The 22,360-nt window shown below is 38.5% G+C and overlaps 1 protein-coding gene across 1 annotated transcript in view; it reads right to left on the bottom strand.

Annotated features, from left to right (window-relative positions):
* The window catches only part of LOC117422470 (mediator of RNA polymerase II transcription subunit 27), a 62,272-nt gene that overhangs the window by 3,565 nt on the left and 36,347 nt on the right, over window positions 1-22,360 (bottom strand). The window contains exons 4-7 of the mRNA XM_034928220.2: window positions 21,703-21,796; window positions 9,101-9,208; window positions 5,074-5,115; window positions 2,849-2,926 (exon numbers count right to left, since the gene is read on the bottom strand). Coding sequence (XP_034784111.1) covers window positions 2,849-2,926; window positions 5,074-5,115; window positions 9,101-9,208; window positions 21,703-21,796 — 322 coding nt within the window. The remainder of the gene's footprint in view (window positions 1-2,848; window positions 2,927-5,073; window positions 5,116-9,100; window positions 9,209-21,702; window positions 21,797-22,360) is intronic.

The following is a 22,360-nucleotide window of genomic DNA, read 5'->3' as shown; positions in this document are numbered from 1 at the left end:
AACTGATCTTCAAGCAAAGTAACTTAATTAAATTAATTAAAAGTAATCCCCCAGGAGAAAAAGAATACACAAAATGCTCCAGGCTGATTTCCAGAGAGAGGTGCGGCAGCAGCAGTATCATGCATCAGTGACTGATTCAAAGTCTCAACGAAAACGACACTGGGGCTGATTATCAAAACCTTTTCCTTCGAAAGAGTAAATTACATCTGCTCAAGCTACAAAACATGAAATAAATGCTGCTGGCCAATTGCAACAAACCTGCGGGTTTAGTCCTAAGTTCTGTACTAAGATGAGTAATACAGTAGCAAGTACGGTTTGATCTGCGGATCATCTCCAACTCTGTACTATCTTAATACCTGTTTTACAATCCTCTAGGGGGCAGACGACCAATACATGGTGTTTGCTGTAGCTCAGAACATCTTAAAACCTAACCTGCAGTCTATCTGAAAGTGCTTGATTCATTGCAATTGAAACTATCCTGCAGACTACCATCACTACTGTCCTCTGTACTGACCGCTGGATCAGCCCCAGTTTGTACGCTGCTTTCAGTTTGTTGCTATTGACACAGCATGTATTTCATTTAAGGTAGTGTAAGTAAGGAAGATTGTTTGTTTCTTATTTTGTAACTTCAGAAGGGTGTTTTTTTTTTCCTTTTGAAAAATTGAGTAATTTCCACTGTAGTAAAAAGCTTTGAAAATCAATCCTATTGCATTACAGGGAGACTTGGCGTATTTTCAAAGGCATCAAAACATGACAATCATGAAAAAAAGGTAGAAAATATATTTATGGATATTTTCCATAAACAGGAATGTATATTTTGTTTTCTGTTGCGTGTTTGTGAATGCATCCATGCATTAGTGTTTGTTATGGGCCCTTGAATGCTCTTGAAACAGATACTCTATACGATATATTTCCTGTTAAAAAAAATAAATACATATATGCCCATGTAATTGCACGCAGCGACAGCACATACATAGACACAGACATTAATGCATATTGTACAAAGGTATGGACGAAAGTTTTGCACAGCCCTATAGAATAAACTAATTTTGCTTCATAAAGTCGAATGAAACCTGCTGAATAATGTTACGTGAACATACTGAATTACATACTGCTTTTATAGTTCTCCATATACTTAACAAAAACCGGACAAACTGAAAAAGGTGACATTTCAAAAAACTAACATGAAATATTGTACTACTATTATGGCTTCTGGTAGACTTTTGCCATATCATTCTGTAGTTTCTTTGATTACATGATGTTCTAAATTAAATTCATATCATTTTATTTTTTATTATATCTTAATCCTACGGTTGATGCACACCTCTAATAACCATGTTTCCACTTGAACAGCACTGAATTTATTATAAAACTTTCCCTTCAGTAACTGGAACAGAAATAGAACAGGACTCGCTCTGTAGTGGATTTCTGTCCCACAGCTGGAAGATGGAGAGAGCGTGGACCAGCCGATTCTCTACAGGTGTGATAGTTTCAGCAGGGAAACTGAAGCCCAGATAGCACCCTGTCAATCGAATCCTACATTTGATCTCTGAAGGGAATATTATATTGACACTTCTGGTTAATGCCCAGCTTTCCCTGCAAGACGTTCTCGGTGGTATTTTAAGGATCGATTGGACAGAACTGTAAATATAAGCCGCTTATCCTTGGTTCTTCGCACGATACAATGCTTCCAAGGTACACAGCTTGGAACTGCTCACACTTGTCAAATTACATTTTCTGCTGTACAGATTCAATAGCTTACAAATCCATGTGGATGGGAAGAGTTTATTTCATTTTTACATTTCATTTGCTGCCTAAAGGATACAAAAGAAATAACATGCATTTACTAAAATGAGATCTATGACCAAGCTCAAAACCTGCCTCAAAAGATCAATCTGAAACAAAGCTAAAACGATTGTCACTGGATTCATGTTAAATCTTTTTCTATGCACTTCACAGTTTAGTGACTGCCTTTCAATTAAACAAACATAAAATAATTTGAATGCAGCTTACATTATATAGTATATCTGATCATTTCTTCTTTAATACTGGAATGTATAACGCAACTGACCAAAACATTTCTCAAAAGGAAGAATAAAGCACTGTTTCTTATAAAGATGTGATAGCTACAGAACAGGGCATGTTCTACTGTTTTTGTGTCTGCTCAAAGCAAGGAAACCCAACCAAGCCTTTTAAAGCTGCTAGAGTTCAAAGTTTACATTACCATCCAAAAATAAGCAAGCTGCTCAGATTAGGTTCAAGATAACAGATGTATATAGCAGGTTTGTGTCCTTGGCTCAATACAAGGGGTGTAGCCAGCAAACAAAAAAGAAAATAATATGGATGAGGAATGAAATCCTTTGGAAGATTGGTACATAATAAATGATACATTTCTGAGGAGGCCTTGCCACGCACAAGAGCATGATCAGAATAGCTTTCCATTGATCTTAAAAGAAGGTTTAATCAATCTCAATTCTCTCTGCACTGCAAGAAGTGTTGAAGACTTAAAAAAAAAAAAAAATTCTGAGAAGACGGATTTAACCCTTTGGGGACTGTGAGTTCTATCATTCTGAGGGCCGACTGAGATAACTTCACTTTAGAGCATGTATCAGACCGAATAAGTATACAGTATTACACATTTCTAAAAAGCTGTTGTGCTGCAGATCACTAAATAAATAATGATTTCATTCTATGATCAGTGGTCAGTGGTTCTGACCGGACACTGTACAAATTCCCTTAAAAACGGATGTCCGGTGGAAAACCGGACAGTTGGCATCCCGATCTACAATCCTGGTGTGTTAATGTAAAACACCTGCTCCCCTTGCAGTTGCCCTGTCCTATCACTCACCATGAAAGACCTTACCACCACGTCTGGCATCTGTGGCAGCTGATAGTGTAGCAGTGCCGTTGTTGCATGGTCCGTCACCTGAAAAACATGACAGAGCACATTCAGACATCTTCCCAGACCAGTAATATTGCACTGTACACACCGATCCTGATTCTCCGAGTTAACTAACCTTGTACGAATACCATAGCGTTCCAAATGTATAATACTAAAACTTTTATTATGTAACAATTCTACAGCAATTTGAGAATACAATTGCATTGCTTTCAATCTCCCTCGCCTTTCACATAAGTTATTGGGTCATCCGTTATTAAAATAAATGTTCAACTTTTAGGTTGTAAACCAAAGTCTTACACAGTGGTATTCGTATGACAGGTAGAGGAAATATTGGGTTATCTGATTTCTGTACTGGAGCTACAGCTCATTTTATTAGGATTTGAGCTAGCATACAGTGCTTCTAATAATTACGGTAATGTACTTGACCAGAGGGGTAAGGTTGTATATTCTACTAGGCAATAGGCACGGTCATGTTACTGACATTACAAAGGGATTAAACAGCATTCAAAAGGAGTTTAAATCAACCTAATGCAATGATTAGTAAGTCAATAGGATAATTATACAGTTTATAATTATCATTATAATTAGCTAGCAAATAGTAGTAAAATAACAATCATCCAAAATCTGAATACTTTTGAATTTTTAAAATGTGTTTGTGTGCACAGTGTACATGCAAGTTTAAAAATATATGAATGGCTACAATATCTGATCATCATAAGATATGTATCAGTCTTATGCAACAAGAATTTATTTTTTAAAATAAAAAAATTATTACAAGAACAAAATACTAACAAATACTAATATTCTGCTGCTTTGAAGGAAAGTTATATAGTTTCTCAGTCACCACTTTATCAGGGAATCTTTTTTTCCCTCTTTCATCCAGTGCTGCAGATGTGAAGTCACTTGAAAAGCAATTTCTTTTTAAAGGCAAACCCCAAATTGGCTGGCTATCTAATTCTGGTGGCAGACATGCTGCTCCGGCAATAATTCCATTCTAATGAGATTCGGGGGAGAAGATAAAAGATGCTCGGCACAGTCGGAAACTCGCAATGCTTGTGGAAGAAAATGAAGGCAATGCATTTAAAAGAAACTAAGAAAATGAAAAAGCACTGGCTTCTGAGGGATCAAAAGGGAGACAGGGGCTTGACAAACACAGGAACAAATACGGCAGCATGGAGTTCAGGATGGGAGGGCCAAGGAAGTGTACACAGTTATTTGCTGGGAGAATGATTTCTGCATTTTTGGAATCTCATTGGAAACAAAAAAAGCGTACATTTTAGTTTCTGCGCAGTAACTGAGAAGACCAACCATCCTTATATTCAAGGTGTCCTTTCTCTCTATGCATGGTGCCTGCTGATTACAAACTTCACGTATATGTTTTTATTATTATTATTATTATTTGCAATTGCTTCAAAATGGTCAGATTTATCAAGGTCATGACAGCAAATTGCAATTTGCACCGATATTCATAAAAGGAAAATCAATGTTAATGCTACACAGTAAAAAAACAAAACACAACAACTCAGGCACACTTTTGAGTTCTTACTCAATCAAATACTGTGTTTTGGAGCTCCTCCTCGCTTCTAGTTGCCCCGTCACAGATGTATGTATCCTTGGCTAGATCAGCCAAAGTTACTCCATAGAAGCAAAAAACAGTGTTATCTAGTGATCTGTTGCTTTGGAAGTTTTTTTTAGTTTCTCTGGCAATATACTGCTGTGAACTAGATGATGCTTACTGGTATAAAGACACATCTAGTCTACGCTGCATATGTCTATGCGATGCAGCTGTTAAACTTGAACCAACAGTCAAAGCACCTTTAATAAAACATAGTATTTGAGTAACCACAATACGAGCCACTAGGTATGATTGCAAACATCATAAAAAGGAAGGGAAAAAAATGTCCAATTTTACTTCTGAGTTGTCAGTTACTCGCTTGTATAAAATCAGCAGTTGTATTTATTATATCTCCTTTGGCAAATGCATTTTGGCATTAAGACCTTAATGCATGTGTCCCAAAGTGTTTAAATTGGTCTCCTCGTTCCTCTGTGAAAAAGCCACAGCTCACTTTTTTGTTAACTGTGTTCTGCAAAACCGAAGCGATCTCAGTTTCTTTAATGTGGCAGCTGAAGGTGCTTTAGATTAAAAGATAAGACGCATGTGGGCTGCTTACCTTTTGAAAGACCTGATAGTTGGATTTGGACCAGATATCAAGCTGCAACAGAAAGAAGGAAACAATAAATCAATAAATCGATACTATGCATCTTTTGCCATGTTGACAGTGTTCTTTGTTGTCCTGCAATGTAAGTACTTGATTTCCTGCTTTTTTTTGCAATAGAACAAAAGGCGTTAACTGGATAACAAGTTCATACTTTGACACATGAAATAGATGCCTTCGGGGTAACTTACATTGTAGTTGCCTTGTAGGACAATTACAGCCTGCTAATTATAACCTGCACTTGTATGGGAATAGAAACTCCTCACTCTCATTTCCAACTCTCCAGAAGCTGTCAGCGGAGAACTTTTCAGAACAAGATTAAAATCGCAAGGGATGGGTGTAAGATCTCAGCATCAAAGTTACCTTGTAAGTGTTCAAGCTTTATCACCCCCCCCCCCCCAAAAAAAAACCCGTCTTGGCTTGAGTCAAAACTGCTTGATCTAGACACCTCCTTGATCTCTCATGTTGCTTAATATTTAAATATCATGAAAAAGAATTTGCCGTTTGCATTTTGAGTGCAGTCAGCAATCAGTTGGTTATAATTGAAAGCCAGGGAACGTATAGCTATGTATATTTCTTAAAGTATTCCGTTTCAGGCAGAGTTAATAGCCTCTTTTTGGTTAGTAAACTTGCTCAATGTATTGCTATTTGTGGTAAAACATTAATGCCCAGTTTTTTTTTTTTTTTTACATCTTGCTCTCCAACTGTAGGTCTCTGAAAACAAAACTGAGGCGCTCAAAATTTAATTTATCATGAAGAAGACACGGTACAGAAAAACTGTGACAAAAAAGCAATCCTCTGCAGAAATGTTTGCCAGGATCATTAGGACGTGTTACTGCTTCTTTCAATTGAATAAGTCTAGCTAGTTTCTTCTATTCTGACACTTGCTTTGTTGCAGTATTCATCAAACACAGGCATGACAAGAACTTCTCCACGGCGCAGCAGCGAGAAACACTCTAGGCTTCCCATCTAGTCATACCTATTTCAACAAACAGTATCACTACCACAAACTCAAATGGCTCCAACCGCTGTGCAATGGGAGTCTTATTTACTACAGTGTGTTTTCTCAATATGAAAACCCAATGGCTTTGCACACTTAAATGTGCACTAACACTTGAGGCTTGTTTCTGAATACGTTCGCCGTTGGTTCCATCCCGCCAGTAGCACCACCTGTTCTATCATGCAGGATATCATGAAGCCTACTGCAGCTTTCGATGAACTACTGGCATATTGCATTTAACCACTTTTCAATCCCTTTTAATAATATTCCCCCTGTCAGTCACTGCATGTATAACTGTATCATGTTAATCTGCTATCTATGCTGTACATTAATGCAAATTCTATGCTATACATTAATGCAAATTGCTCACTGGTGCAGTAAGTGACCCTGTGACCAGGCCATTGTGTGCTGCCAGTCATCCCGGCCCTTGGTCTGCGTTGTACTTGAACCGAGTTACATGTAATTAATCCTGATGCTGTATGTGTAGAAATGTAAATGTTTCACAGGTTACCCTTAAACCTTCGTCCACTGAGCCCACAGAACATTTATCAAATCGGACTACAGTAGAAGTAAATTAGGAACAAGCTGCAAATTATATCTATATAGGCTATATATCTATACATCTATACACACACACTGTGTATATATATTTGTACAGCTAGATGAATTATGTCCTGTCATCAGGATTTTTGCTCAATGGATACTTAAATAGAGAAGATCCTGTAACAATATTTTTACATCCCCAACATGCAGAGGGACAGGACCCCTGTAAATGCAGACAGGTTTACACAAATCTCCTATATCTATCAATCAATCGAGTGGAGATCAGGGTTACATGGGGGAGCTTCTCACTCAGCCCACCGATGACAAACCCTGTGCAATAAATCATGCACCTTCTTACTTCTATTGTATTACTTCTCAGCTTTTCACTTTCAATCACGCCTTAAATCCGTAACACCAAAAAGAAACTGCTGAAAACACAATATCGGGGGAACGTCCTTCTCCTCTGAATTAAAACATGCTTTTATTTTGAAAGCGACTGCATTTCTTCTTGTTTTTCTTGTTTTCTGACCCCCCCCCCCCCGTCCTTCTTTAGCATAACTGGAGTGGTAATAAGGCAGTTTTGTGAAGGTCGTCCGAACGATTTCAAAGGCGATAACAAATCAAAATGTTCCCTGAATCTAATATCAAACAGGGCTGGTGTCAGCATTTATTAGAGAAATCAGATTCAATCTCCCTCCCACCACCCCCCTCTCCCCGACACACAGCCAGGCTTTGAAGTTGGAAGAATGCAGGATCACAAATTACCCGAGAGGGGCTTCTGCTTGTCTTTGAAGCCCTCCTTTGATAGCACGGTTTCCCCTCTCTCTCGTACGCTAGGAGGCTAAAGCAGCCGCTTCTGCTCTCCTGGCGCTGGGTAATTAGTTGAGAAATTGCATAAACACGACTCAGGCGCCTAACAAGGGAGAATCTGGTGGCCCCCCAGAGTCATCTCTGTAGTTGTGTTTAATTCATGTAAGGTGAGGCTTCAGGGGAGAGAGAACCACAGCCATCCTTGCAGTGGATCCATGTTAATTAGGATTCACAGTATACACAGGATTGCGCTTATTGAGGTGTGGGAAGGCATTCTCCCCCTTCCCCACCATAGTGTGTAACAATATAAATTACCTGAATATATAAAGCAGTCTGAGCTAGATATAATAATGAGTCATTAGCTGGGTAAAGTCACAAGTGAGGTCCGTCTTTATATCTCGTTCAGTCCCTATTATATATGCTGTATAACGCTTGCTCACTTGAAAGACTAGCAAATATATTTTTCATTGTTTTTTTTTTTAAATGTATCATTGAGAGGACTAGTAATAAAAATTGCAAGTCACAAAACTATTTTGCTATGTCATTAGAAGCTTTGACAGGCCGGTTACCAGCTTCAAATGAGTTGAATTTATTAACCTTCAAAGGCACTATTGAGTTTGCACCAGGTTGAGAGTCTAGTTACTTGAATATTAAATTAATTTGTGGAAAAGAGATACTGTACTACTCCTAGATACCATAATCAAGTGCACTACTGTACCTCCTTTTAGGCAGCAAAGTAAGCAAGTATAAGTTTAACACATCTGCAAAACAAGGGTTGGACAAAATATTAGACTATATCATCTGTAGTACACACTTGTGAAAAGAACAGATTCATTTATTGTACAAATGTCATCACTGAATTCTGAAGGTTGCATCTCCCTACTTCCAGTCTCAGTCCCAATGGGCAAGATCTGACATAGCCTATTGCTGTATTCAAGATTACAGATAGAGAGCGAGATCCTTAAATACCGTGCACCTGGTTCTAATTTACAATAACTACCAGGTGCAGGGTATAATTAACAATAAAACAATTAAACTAAATGTGCATAAGCACATGTCTTCTGCAGGGAGGATTTTAACCCCCTCCCTGCTGTGTTACAATATATACATACATACACATTTTCCCACTTGCCTCTAACACTAGCAAAGCAGACCTTTGATTTTCCTTTGGATCAAAACATATCATACTGACAATCTCATACTGTGCAGCAAGTTAGGCAGGTTGCAAATATCAGATCACGTCTTATTCATAAACCCGATGGGTCTTTACGAAAGTCTGGAGCATGTTGCTGGAAAGAGAGACCCACAAGGCTTCTAAAACCATAATTATTCAAATCATGATTTTTATCCTTAGGACCACAACAGGACTTACAGGTATTGATCAGAAGCCTTTGCATATGCTTGTTTCTACAGAGGTGCTGAAGAAACAGATACAGTAGGTATACCTTACCATCACTCCTATAAGAGGTGGGATAATTCAGCAGGCTGTTTGAGGAGGATTTAAGCATGCAACCTATGTGTACCACACAAATCAGAATAAATTCCTGTGCAGGACAATCTGCTGCATGAGTGCCTCTTGATGTGCTAATGGTCTGGATGCACATATTTCCCCTCTCTTTGGAATAGTACCTTGCCATCCTCGGAGTACACATTTTCCTTGAATCCCCTCACGATGGTCCGATCGATAAACAGGCTCCGCATCACCACGATGGCTTTTAACACTTTCCCCAAAGTCACCTGTGAGACAGAACAGCAACAAGGAGAAAAATAGGCATAGATGTCTTTCATGCAAGAGTAAACTCAGAAAAACCGACAAGTCATATATAGACACACACACACACACACAGTACATACATAGACACACAGAGTCAGGTCAGCAGTTCTTAAGAAACAACTGAAGATGAAAAAGCAGCATGCTGTGAACATCTGAGAGATTTACTACCATATATACAAGTAAGCAATATTTGTACTGAACTGCAGTTCCACCTACCATTGGAAGACAATGTCCACCTTGAAGTGGCCTTGCTTAAAGCAATACTTTATATCACCTGCTAGCTAACATTTAATTTCTTACCCCTGTATTGAGTATTAGGGGCACTGTCAGCAGTCGCAAACGTATCAAGCCACTGTCAAATGACCTCTCTGAAAAGAGCAACATGCTATAAAACTACCAAACCCTCGGAAAGCTTGGATGCAACATGAGTAATGCGTTTGCACGTTTACATTGAGATACTAAAACAATGCACAAGAAGAGTTTGCATAAAAGAAAATCTGAATAAATATCACCTTCGTAAAATTCTTTGATTTGACTAATGTCTCCAGTAGCAAGGCTGGCCTTGCAGTAACAGCAAGGTTTCACTGTACTAGGAACACGTATAGGATAATAAAAGGATCCCTTTAACTCTGTAGCAACAAGTGCTTTATAATTCCTGTTTCCTTGATGCTGTGTGCGTTCTAGCCCTGATGCTGCCTGTGGAAATCTCTCTACTGAACAAAAAAACACGCTCCCTGGCCCAACCCCTTTTAAAATGCTAATTTATTGACCAGCACTGTTTAACATCAATTACATTTGGAAAACAGCTTTAATGGCATTTTATCCCTGTGCTGAGAGAGCTGAATTATTTATTTACATCTCTAGGAAATGGAAGCTGTCTGCAAGCGGACGCTATCTCACATTATTGCTATTCTAATCGTAGTGAAATTGATTTCCAAACTGTTCAAGACTAATGGAGAAACAGGCTATTTCATCATATTGTATTTCCCTTGGTAAGTTTAAATCTGTATCAGTATTGTAAATAATTGTCATTATAAGAATTCATCTAGCTTACTGTAACTGCATATAAAAAGGATTGTGCTTGGCCAGCGCGTTTCCACAGAGTCCATCCAGGGTATCACTATCAAATTCAATTACGTATATGAAAATGAGATTATAATTAAGTTAATAAGCAGGGTATATGTTTTCCATTTGGGGGATAGCTTCATCAAAGGTTAGTTTGAGATTCTGTGTTATGAAATTGATTGAAATGCGAGGTAATGACCTGTATTCTAACTGTATGAAGGATTAGTGGAGAGGAGTGGAGGGGAGTTAAAATTTAACTACATATGCTTTGGTGGAGGGAATCAAAACAAAAATACTTCAACACTAATGATCCTACATGAGCAATCTCACAATAATAGCTCCAAATGCTAAGAATGTTTGTTTTCAGTGCTAAATGCATGTTTTATCATTTCAACACTCTCTCCAAAATTCCTAAATGATTATTTATTTTTTCTGGATACTTTTACTTATAAAGGACAAAAAAAGCCTTCGCCAGCCACCCCACACATGCACAGGCCTTGATGCCACAGGTAGCATTTCAAGCTACATGGAGGAAGGAGAGAAGGACGCTTTGCTTTCGTTTCTACCTCCATCAATCTCAATCAAGCTCAGATCAATCAATCTGTCTGCACTGACCAGAGAGAACGACAAGCTTGGCAAGCAGAGCAGCCATCATCCCTCAATAAATGTAATGCCTTTTGAACACACAGCCATTTAAAAAACGTGAAACGATTATACTGTAGCACGCTTTCCAATTTAAACAGAGATTCAAATAAAAGCTGGCATCCCAAATTTCCTGTGCCCTTCTAGTACATGCTAAGTTTCCTGATCTGCTGTAGGAGCCGATGGGAGCCGATGGGAGCCGATGGGAGCCGATGGGAGCCGATGGGAGCCGATGGGAGCCGATGGGACTCCCCCCCCCCCCCCCCCCGGCTATAAAGAGGTATTGATTTGAATTAAACATAACAGATAAAAAAGGGGTACTTTAGAGCTACATACAATGCTCATAAACAAAGGATACAAACCAGAAAGCTTTAATGTAGCCCTGGCAGGGACCCTTGTGGATAAGGAGTTAAACACTTCTGCTTGTGTTTTATTGATATGGTCAAAGCCATGGTCCACATATGAAATGTACAGCAAATCTTTTAATAGGAAGTATATAAAATACAACAGCTTTCATAACTGTAAAGATCTCTTCTTAAGGTGAGTGAAAAGTAAAGAAAGTTCCTCCTACCAGTCAGTTCAGCATCAGAAAATTAAAAATGCACCAGAAAAAATAAATAAATAAAAAAAGGCATGAAAAATGTGTGAACTCTTTTGCAGGAAAATGCAAACCAATTGGACAATAATGTTGGCCCACCGAATATTTCACTGTTGCACATATCAGCCCTTGATATCTTTATTTTGAATTAAATAAGATTAATTAAAAAGTACCACTGTTGGACACATTGGGACAAACATTGTAAACACAGTTTCCACGGGTGTTACAAATGAATTCTTAATTACCACAGAGTTTTCACAAGTTATTGTTTTACCACCACGCTATAATGTTCCCTTCCAGGTAATAGGAAAACAAAAAGACAAACTGCAAAACTTGTGAGAACACAGTTGTGCTGATAAGAGTAAAGTGATTGTTTTTTTAAAGCCTTAGTTGTAACATCTTTAGTATGCTGATAGACCCTCATTAGTCTCCATGTGTACTTCATGTATTATTAACTAGTGATTAGATTTTTTTTATGAAACAGCTGCTTGTCTTTTTAAACTGGAATGTTAATGATGCCGAATGCACGCTCTTTCAAATGCATTTTGAAGATGTGGCTGTCCAGTTGGCACAGTCCCAGGAGAGTGAAAAGCAACTGTTTAAATCTCTGTGGGATCATATAACGTTTACAGTTTTTAAAATATACAAACGGTAGCTTGTTCATTTATTTATTTCAACTAAGAATGGGTTATATAGCTGAAACCACACAAATAAGTCTTTTAAAATACTGGGATACTTTGCTTTACTTTCAATCAAATCCAGTTAAACACTGACCTGCATGCCCTGTGTAGGAAGCTAGACAACCACAATCATGATAGTTATTCTGGATAAGACATCAAGTAATTAACAGATACACAGCGTAAAGGGTTAATGTCTTTACTAACTAGACAGAGCAAGTCAGGCATGGAATATTCTCCAATCTGTGGTCTCCTCCTCCTTCAATAATTACAATCTTGTTTTAATAATACAATGACAATATGCTTGACTGCAAGCGTAAATAATCCATAGTGATTACTTTTACATACTGTCAGCATCCCATTACAACAAACAGACTTCTTCAAAGCCTGGCATTTTCAAGGCGCTACAGCTATCGTTAACGGGAAGATCTTATTACCAGATCAGTGTTAAAAGGACAAAAGTATGTAAAATCCTGTGCTGAGAATGATTTTATTTTATTAAGAAACACAAAATTAGCCAGATAGCTTGAAAAAAGGAAATAATGTGCCACCGTCCCATACAGTCCGGTACACTGCCTTCTAAATGCTTAGTTTCACTCAACTTTTTAGTTCTGGAACGCAAACAAAAAAAAGCTCAGGTTTGCACTCATCAAAAGTACAATTCTTACTGTGATCCCCTGGTGATTTTCAAATCAAAGAGGATTTACAGACATACTGTACTCTCTGTTTAGCTCTCAACATTTTTTTCATTGATGTTTTGTAATAAATCTCTCTTCACAGAAACCGAGCCATAAATTAAATGATAATTTTGATAAACATTAAACAGTAGCTTCAAGTTTCATTTTGTTATGTTTTTTTTTTAATGTCCCCATACCTTTTCATGATGTGTGCAATCATTCTGAGTGATTCTTACAGGAGCTGCTCTTCAGTTCCAGCTGTCTGCCATAGATATGTGTACCACAGGCTAGATCAACCAAAGAATCTTTTATAGGAGTAAGCACCAGCACCACCTAGTGATGTGGCACTTCGGATTAAGTTTGCTTTTGCTGTAATTGCACAGCTGTGCATTACAAGGTGTACTGATCTTTCAGTAATTGCAGTAAGAAACCACTCAGATACTGCAAGCATCACAGAACAGTAAATAAATAAATAAATAAACTAAGAAAATGTCATTAAGCTATTTACTCTTCACATTTTTTTTATATGGAAGCAGCAGCTGGTTGTGCATCATGTACAAAAATAACCCTATACTCCCTTTAGTCACTGCATGTATAAATGTACCATCATAATTTTCCTAACTACAGTATGTATCTATTTTATAATGTAGAACTTTTCAGCAGAGCAACTTCCTGAACTTCAGAGTTCACACAATTTCTAAAAATGTCATTTAAAAAAAACACTGACACCTATGAGGCTGCATATTCATATTATTCAAATCAGGTATGACTTCCTTTAAATGTTCCACAGCTTCTATAGTAGCTGACTTGATACCTACAGTACAGATATATTTTGCCTCTCTCAGTTTCAACTGGTTTTTACCACTCAATACAGCAATGCTCAACTGGGCTACAGACCAAGAACCTTGATATGCTGTCCTAGTGTTAAAACATTTAATCAAAATCAATATTTATTGCATGCTACCTAGGGGAATAACACTAACAATGAATAGAGGGTGTACTGTGTGTGTGTATTAACACAAACAATAATTTCTATGTATAATCATTCTTTACCAATTTGTTTTATACTCTAGGCTAAAGAGAATGCTCTCCAATTTTTTTCTTTTTTTTTTTTTAAACTCATGTACAACTTAAGTTCTGGGAGAAAATGCTTCCTACACAGGATTTCAATGCATTTCATGGCCCATCAACTAATAAAATGGATGAGGAACTTTGAAATACATTGTTAAGAACAGCAAGTAAAAGCAGAAGCAAACATTTATATTTCATGATCTACATCCTGAAGTTTTTTTTTTTTATTCTTTAGGTCAAATAATTTCCTGACAGGGTCCATTTGGCTCAAAGTTGAATGCATGTCTTTCTAGCACGTAGAGTAGAAGACCCAACTGTATTTAGACAGCCAGTCAAACTTTAAGCCATTACTGCAAAGTGGCCACATCAGTGCAATAAGCTTCAGTTTGCCAGCCAAGCATGGCAGGTTTCATTCCTGGCAGAGGACTTTAAGTGATGGGTATTACAAAGTGGCTTCCTGTAAGAGCAGCACTAAGACAGATCGGTCATTGGAATGCCCTACTGTAATCAAGCATGACAGGACATTGCGTTTTTAAAGGTATACTGGACTGTACACCGTCTTCACTTCCCTAATATTTCATAACAGATTGTGTGTCTTGAGTAGAATTTCTTATAGCTGTTTCAACTTAGATCATTATGACTTATGCTTACTAACTACTTCTGCGCTACATGGTAGAATAAGAAAAAGCATGGAAAACAACAATCCAAGCACCAATACTGTGACCCGTCTATTAGTTCACAGAGAGGACTTCATTTAAGTATCTGGACAATTCAGATCCTACATTTCTTTAGTATACAACCCATTACATACTGGCAAGTCATTGTAGGGGTTCTTTTATTTTTGTAGTTTTTGAAGTCTACAACGTTTTGGTTTTGTTGAAGAAAGCAATCCGTGTCATTGAAGAAGCCCGAGGTGTTCACTGCTGAATACCAAAATGACATTGCGGTGGGTTAAGCAATGCAAGTTCTACATAATACTGACACAGTCCCAGTGCTGTACAGCAGGAGTTTAAACGGCTTGTATGATGAACATGTGACAGAGCTGGCTTGGAAGTCACAGAAAAGCCTGGCTCGTTGCCTTTGGCTCCACCTTGTTCTCTGACCTTCTAGTCCTAAACTTTGAGGTCCAAAATTAAGATTTAGGCTACCACAGAAAACCAATAAATGAGAACCAGGAAGGAAAAATTGCAAATCAATTTCAAATCAATACATCCCCCTTGCTAATCAAAACTGTTTCTGATTAACAAAACTGCCGATCAATCCATATTGACCCCTGACAGACAGTTTGAACAAGCATCTCTTAGAATGCATCTCAGTGTCATAACCTCTGCCATCCAAAATATTTAGCAGTGTAATAGTGTTGGATTTGGATTGGGAGGTTGAGCGTTTGATCGTCTGCTGGGGCTGGCTGAGTTTTTACACAGGTTTCATACTGATCTGATGGCTGTGCAGAGCCATTGAAATAGCTGGAGAGGAAACATAAGCCTTGATGCTCTGTGTACGCATATTCTGATGTCATTATGTGTTAAAAGAAAAAACATAAAATGACATACAACCATACAATAAAAAGCAGAACAGGGTCAACCACTCTCTTCCTTATAGTCTGTTGTTGGTACCAACCAAGTTATATATTGTTTTTGATTTTACGCACCACATGCACAGGACTCACCCTGCACTCAGAATGGTAGTGCCTTTACTAGGTAAGCAACTCTGGACGGTCTACCTGACAAGGTTCATTGCACTATTTCGCATATTTTGGGTAAAGATATGTTAAGTATAAAAGTGTAAAGCGAGTATAAACTTAGAATCAAATAAATAAAAAAAAAGCATTGCTATGCCATGAAAGATTCTAAAAATATCTCCACAGTTAGTTTTCAAACATGTGCTCCCTTGGGAAAGGTACAGACTGAAACTTTAGGCAGCTGGCATTTATGAGCAAAAAGATACATACAGTAGTTTTTGCTGGCGAACATGTGCTAGTATAAGACTTTCCTTAGCACTAATACCAGAACATTATTACAAGTGAATTTCTACAAGGACTGCAGTGACCTTGATAACATCTTAGTCTTATCTCCGACACCATGAGAGACCTATACCAGCTGCTGTCATTGCATTACGTGGATATCTTTTTCTTTCCTACTGGCGAGAGACACTTAAGGATTTGAAGAATCTTTGTTCGACAGCCAAGCTTTTTAATGTGGTGCAAATGGATTTGGATGCTTTATTGTTTTTTTTTCTTTTCTTCCCTCAACGAGATAGTACATTTGTGAAGAAGAAAACAGGGCAGTGAAAATAATCCATCTGTTCTTCCCTTCTCGATGTTGCTGGAATCAAAAGGAATGAGATGAAAGCCACAGTGTAGCGACCTCCCTGTACAACCCAATCCCCACAACATCCATCATGCAGCTCTCTGGCACTGCTGAAAGCACAATGCTCTGTTTGAGGAGTTCTGAGCAATCACTGCGTGAAGGGGTTAGGTATACTTTTAGACTGCAGGACCACAGGTGGAAATAAGAACCTATACATATACATACATATGAATCTAAAAGATTCTGTAATTAAAAAACTGTAACAGCATGTGCCTTTAAACACATCTCTGAATGCTTATTCAGTAATCTGTATAATCTTATCTATAATCTTATATATTTATTTAAATGTCAAAATTGCTTCAGGACTAAATAAATTGTGTACTAAGAAAAAAATTCACATTTGCTGAAAAAACAAACAGATTAACCCTTAACCTACTTACACATTTGCCTTTTTCACTGGTATTATCAAACTGGTGTTAAATCACTAAAAGCAACTCAATTTTCAAAATCTAATAAAATATGACACTTCGTGTTTATTGTAAATTGTTGTTTGATGATAGTTGCAGCACTGGTTGAATTATTTTGAGGCTGTGGTCTTAAATCTTAAAACACATGCCATTCAATGTGGAAGAAAAGTTCCTCTCAGTTTCCCTCGATCTGTGCTACTCAAGATCCCCCTCCCACCGCCTTTCCCCTGACTGACTCTGTAACCTACCTGACTTCTTAGCCATCAAATCCTTAAGAAAGTTAAATCCTCTACACGAAATGATAGCGGGGATTACTGGATCTCCTGTACTTGAAGGGGGTGTGGGCTGTGGGATAACGTGAATCCTGATCTCCTCTGGAACTCAGAGTATAAAATGCATCAGCTTTCACTGTGGAGGGTCAAGGTGGGGACTGATCCGTTCCACAGATTCACACTGGATTGTTCAATCTCTTTGCTTGGCAGTCCAGTACAGTCTCGGCACTGTAAGGCTTTTTGTAAGGCTTCACACCTAGAAGCAGTTGCAGGACTTAGAGGCTTATAAAGAGGACTGCTTATAGGTACTGTATCACTGAATAATGAGATTGCTGCTGGTATTTACCTTTGAAGATAAAAAAAGCCACTCTAATCTGATTGAGTCTCTAAACGTTTTTGTCCCTTACAACACAAAATACAGCTTGTCAAAGTTTTTTAAGTGCTTAATTTGTACACTTGGTGTAAATGACTGTTGTTAAGTGTACTTTCAGTTGTATCTCATTTGAAATTTTACATACATTTCCATAAACTATTAAAAAAAAAAAATCAGAATATAGCAAGGTACCTTCAAATCTAACTGCGCATCCCATTTCTCACAAATATATTGCAATGTCTCAGTGCATTATAAATAATGGAATGTGATTCAGCTAAGCCGAGAGTATTTTCATATAACAGTACCTACCACTTTGAAGGTGTAGCCACGTAGGCTATAACCATGTGGGGTACTTGTTATACACAGAGTGCATATTAGACTGTAAAAGTGACGAAATTAAAACTGACAATGCCTGTTTATACAGATATAGAGTTTTAACTGGTACTCAATAACGGTACCACAGCAATCAGTGGACATAAATCCTTATTATGACAGCAGCAAAAAGCTTCTATCCCCTGCTGTTTAACTTGACAGCCAGCCTAATAAACACTTACTTGGATGTGATTGTGTTGTTGCAAAAAAAGTGTGTTTGTTTTTCTGTCCTCGGTAGCAGATATTTGGAGCATCGCTGTACTTATTAGAATGATTACTGTTTCTATTCAGGGAATACCCAGATAATTATTAAATAAGGGGATTTGGGTAGAACCTCCAATGCTGTAATCACTGGTCTGCTGTGTCCATCAGCCTTATCTTTCCCGAGTGAGATCTGTCGCAGGCCACTAATGACCCTCGTCTTTTTCATGTTACTCAGCAGAATGAGAACTCCTGAAGTGATTATATTATACAGCGCATTGTGTGTCAATATTCCACAGATAGCACACTGCGGTTTAATACTCCTGCCCTTAGGGTGTGCGCTGTGTTGCCCTTGAAGAGGAGCATTTCATTCAAATCAATAACACTACAAGGTCACTTAGAAATTTAATTCATGAAACAAGTATTATTCCTTGCACTGCTCGTTTTGGGTCTGTTAAGAAAAATATCGGTTCGCTTTTGGAAAACACTTCATTTTTAACTGTTGGGGTGCCAGTGTAATTCATTTTGCAGTGCCTTTAAGAAGCGCTCTCTGTAGAATCTCAGCGAAGCACTTTTATTATGAAAACTCACAATCTTTTTGATAATGGCGTATTCCAGCTAATTATCATTTCTAGAAAAGCTTAATCAACATATTATTTTGATAATGGCGTCTTCCAGCCAATTAGCATTTTTAGAAATGCTTCATTACCTTTGGTTCTATGTTGTACAGATCTTGTGTAGGCAATCCACAATATTATCCAGTGCAGATACATATTCTATGAAATACTGTATACAATTAAGAGAATACAGTGCCAAGGAAAATAAAGGGGCTCTGATGAACCCTCTCCAGCATCACAGTCCAAACACTACTGAAAAATTTGCATGGAGAGGCTGCTTCACAGGAATTCACTCACCTGCCTCGTGTTTAAACACTACAGTGCTGCTGTGTCTGGAACATAGATAACAAACTGCGAAAACTCTCAACATTGCACCCAGCAGCTTGCTCATGAACTACTGTGTGCCAAAAAGTGCAAGGAGAACAAATAAATAAACATTTTCTGCTTTACAGAGACATTTGATAAACAGATAGCACTTTTTTTTGTTACACACTGTGCTAGGCATAAATACCTACATCCATCCATCCACAGTGTGAAATGAGTAGTGTGAGGCCTGGGTGACTACCTCTGAGTTTAGGCAAAAGTGTGCATTGGGGAAAAAAAAACAAAAAAAAACAGACAAACATTTGAGATCAAGTATTTTAGCTCCAGTCAGAAACAAGTTCCACCTGTAATATAAAGCCAATAAAACCTAAAATCAAATGGCACCAGAAGTGAAATTCAGGAGTTAAAACGAAAAGCTCAGATCCATTGCCACCCCTCATCTTCTGCCAAGTTTACCACAAAGGTAATATTTGCCAGGAAGCATCAAGGACTGAGATTTAGGGAATCAACAAAGGGCAACTTCACAAGCTGAAACAAAAATGTGTAATCTCTGGGGGCAACTGATGAATCTGACAAGCTTCTAAGATGTTTTGATAGAAGATATATTTCTTTTCTAACTAAGCCTCTGTTGAGGTTAATTTGAAAATAAAAAGGTACTAGGATTTTATAATGAAGGAAGAGGGATAGTATTTCTGTTTGACCTAATGTACCGCTCCCATATATGGATAGAGTTCTCATCTGCTTGTGGATTGGGCTTTCGTGCCATATTGCTGGTGTCGGTAGACTAAACTGGTGAACAGGAGCGACGACGCTGTTGTTGTTAAGAGTGCTTGTTTTTAGCGAGTGGGGTGCAGAAGGAAGGCAGGAATCACAACATATGCAGCGTGGAAGATACATTCCCAAAAGAAACAGCCAGTTAATAAAAGAGACATACAGTGGGCATTGTTTTCAAGTGAGAAAAGTCACAAAAAAGGGATTACGTATAAAAACACAATGGGTCAACAAGAGTCTCGTCGATAGCACGTGAAAGATGCCCAAGATAAAATGATGCAAAGATTACAGTACACACAGCTCATACAGTCCTAGGCAACATGCCAAATGTTACACAGAACTCCCATGTTCTACAAATAAAGTATACACTCCCTTTCTACTAGTGCAACTCAGAACGGCACACTGCATTATTTGTTACTGGCAACGTTCTCAAACTCAGCTGCTCAGTCTCCCTCAATCTCGCTCTCTCTAATGTCAGATTCTGCCGTCATTTCATCTCAATCAGACGTGGCAGCAAGGGTCCAGAGGGAGCCCCTACTCCTGCTGCTCAGCGCTTTCTGTTAAACAGCTTCTGTGTACAAGCTTCATCCAACCCCAGGGGTGAATGCACAGGAATTAACAGCCTAATCCCTCTTCTCCCGGGTGCTACACGCTGCACCTTTTCCTCCAGAATCGCTCCTTAATTGTGTATTGACATTTGTTTTATTACTGCAGTCCTACAGCTTGTTATCTTTGACAGGTAACATTTCAGGGATGAAGGAAATACATGTGGTATGTCTCTTCCAAGAAACACAAACTATATTGCAGTAAAAGTTGACTGGAGGACATGAATGTTGCTGATAGAAGTTTTGAAAAGATGACCACAGAGAAATAAAACAGTCCCAGGGCTTGGATGCAGACAGCACATTGCGTTATTGTCAGGCAATGGCTACGGATGAACCGTAGTGTGACCCCAACGCGGTTCCTTCCCAATGGGAAAGGGTTTCAAGCAGTATACTTTTTCTTTTCTATGTATATTTTTTAAAGTAAAAAATAAAATCAGGTTTCAATAATGCAAAAGATAACAATGCCGATCATCGAATAAGCACAGTTCAGAGAACAAGCTTGTGTGGGGACACGGACGGATCTAATTGAAACAAGTACGCTTTTCTCCACTGCAGCATTCTTTGATCTAAATGTAATTGCAGACCTCGGTCACACAATAGGCTAGCACTGCTTTGAGGTGTGCTGTGTTAACGGGCCCCGTTAGTGGCGATGTTGCCAAGTCAGGCAGCAGTAACGCTAATGTGCCACTGCTTATTGGTACCACTGTGTCCTTGATGCTGCTTTTCACCCTGTGACTTGAACGCTGAAAGAAAACCAGCGGCCCAGAGATAATGACCACAAATCTTATTAAAGTTACCGAAACACTCCAGTACAAACCCTCCCACTCGCAAACCCACTCTCTCTGTGGTGGTGATTTCTGATCATTTCAGCTTTAATTGTAAGGCTTTAAATCAGCATTTGTGACTCTCCATCTTCTGCAAACAGGTGACAAAATATATAGTATATTTATGTACGTGGTTAGCAGACTTTGCCTGTACAAGTCTACTGAATAAATTGTATCTTATAGCAAGTGATGCTGGGAGAGAGAGAGAGAGAGAGAGAGAGAGAGAGAGAGAGAGAGAGAGAGAGAGAGAGAGAGAGAGAGAGAGAGAGAGAGAGAGAGAGAGAGAGAGAGAGAGAGAGAGAGAGAGAGAGAGAGAGAGAGAGAGAGAGAGAGAGAGAGAGAGAGAGAGAGAGAGAGAGAGAGAGAGAGAGAGAGAGAGAGAATATATCTTAAGATATAACCAAATAAAAATAAATAAATACAATCATTGAAGCAGATATTACAAGCCAGTCAAAAGACTTGTAGCTTGTAGCTAGACTAAAGAAGAAAAGACACAGAAATGAGATCCATCTTTGTAGGATAAGTGAAGTGGAGTTTAACTTTGTGCAGCAATATCATATTTAATAAATTAAGAACTTTGCCCATGGCTTACCAGGAGCACTGCGGAGGTTCCGTTGGGCCTGAATAACTCGATGGACATGTCAGGAAACATTCTGCCGATCCGAGAGATCACATCATCAACATAGCTGGAAAATACAAACAGAGTTATTGGAGAATAGTTAATGGGGTTTAGTGGAGAGGGGATAGGGAAAATTATAAAAATGCAACTTCGGGTAAAAGGGATCATTAGAATTGTCACCATAATGCAAGTACAGCTACAGTGCTGTAACTCCGGATTACACAAAACTGTGATGATCCAACTTCACGTTGCTGTAGTAAAAGCATATTTGATACAACCTTGATCGTTTAAAAGGTACGACTCTTAGTGTAAAGGTTAAAGTATTCAATGAACGTGGGACACGTGATCTAAGTCTCACTGCCAATGTCATCATCTCTGCTGGCAACGTCAAGCTCATAATTAAACTCAGACAGGACCAGTCCCCTCACATACCAAATGCTTTCCAGATATCAATACTGCTGGTACAAGGTCCTCAAGACTTGGAGCTGAATGTGCCAAAGTCAGCAGAAAAGCTGCTGTCATGCTGTCACGGCGTACAAGCAGAGGTCACTGCTAACTGTATGCTAATCAGCATTTTAATGAATATCTCTTTACCCATCAACAATCAATACACATCACCAGGGTGTAGGAC

Source organism: Acipenser ruthenus, chromosome 15 (assembly GCF_902713425.1).
Source record: "Acipenser ruthenus chromosome 15, fAciRut3.2 maternal haplotype, whole genome shotgun sequence".
Taxonomy (NCBI): Eukaryota; Metazoa; Chordata; class Actinopteri; order Acipenseriformes; family Acipenseridae; genus Acipenser; species Acipenser ruthenus.
The sequence above is the reverse complement of the archived record's forward strand: the minus strand, read 5'-3'. Positions and strand labels throughout refer to the sequence as shown.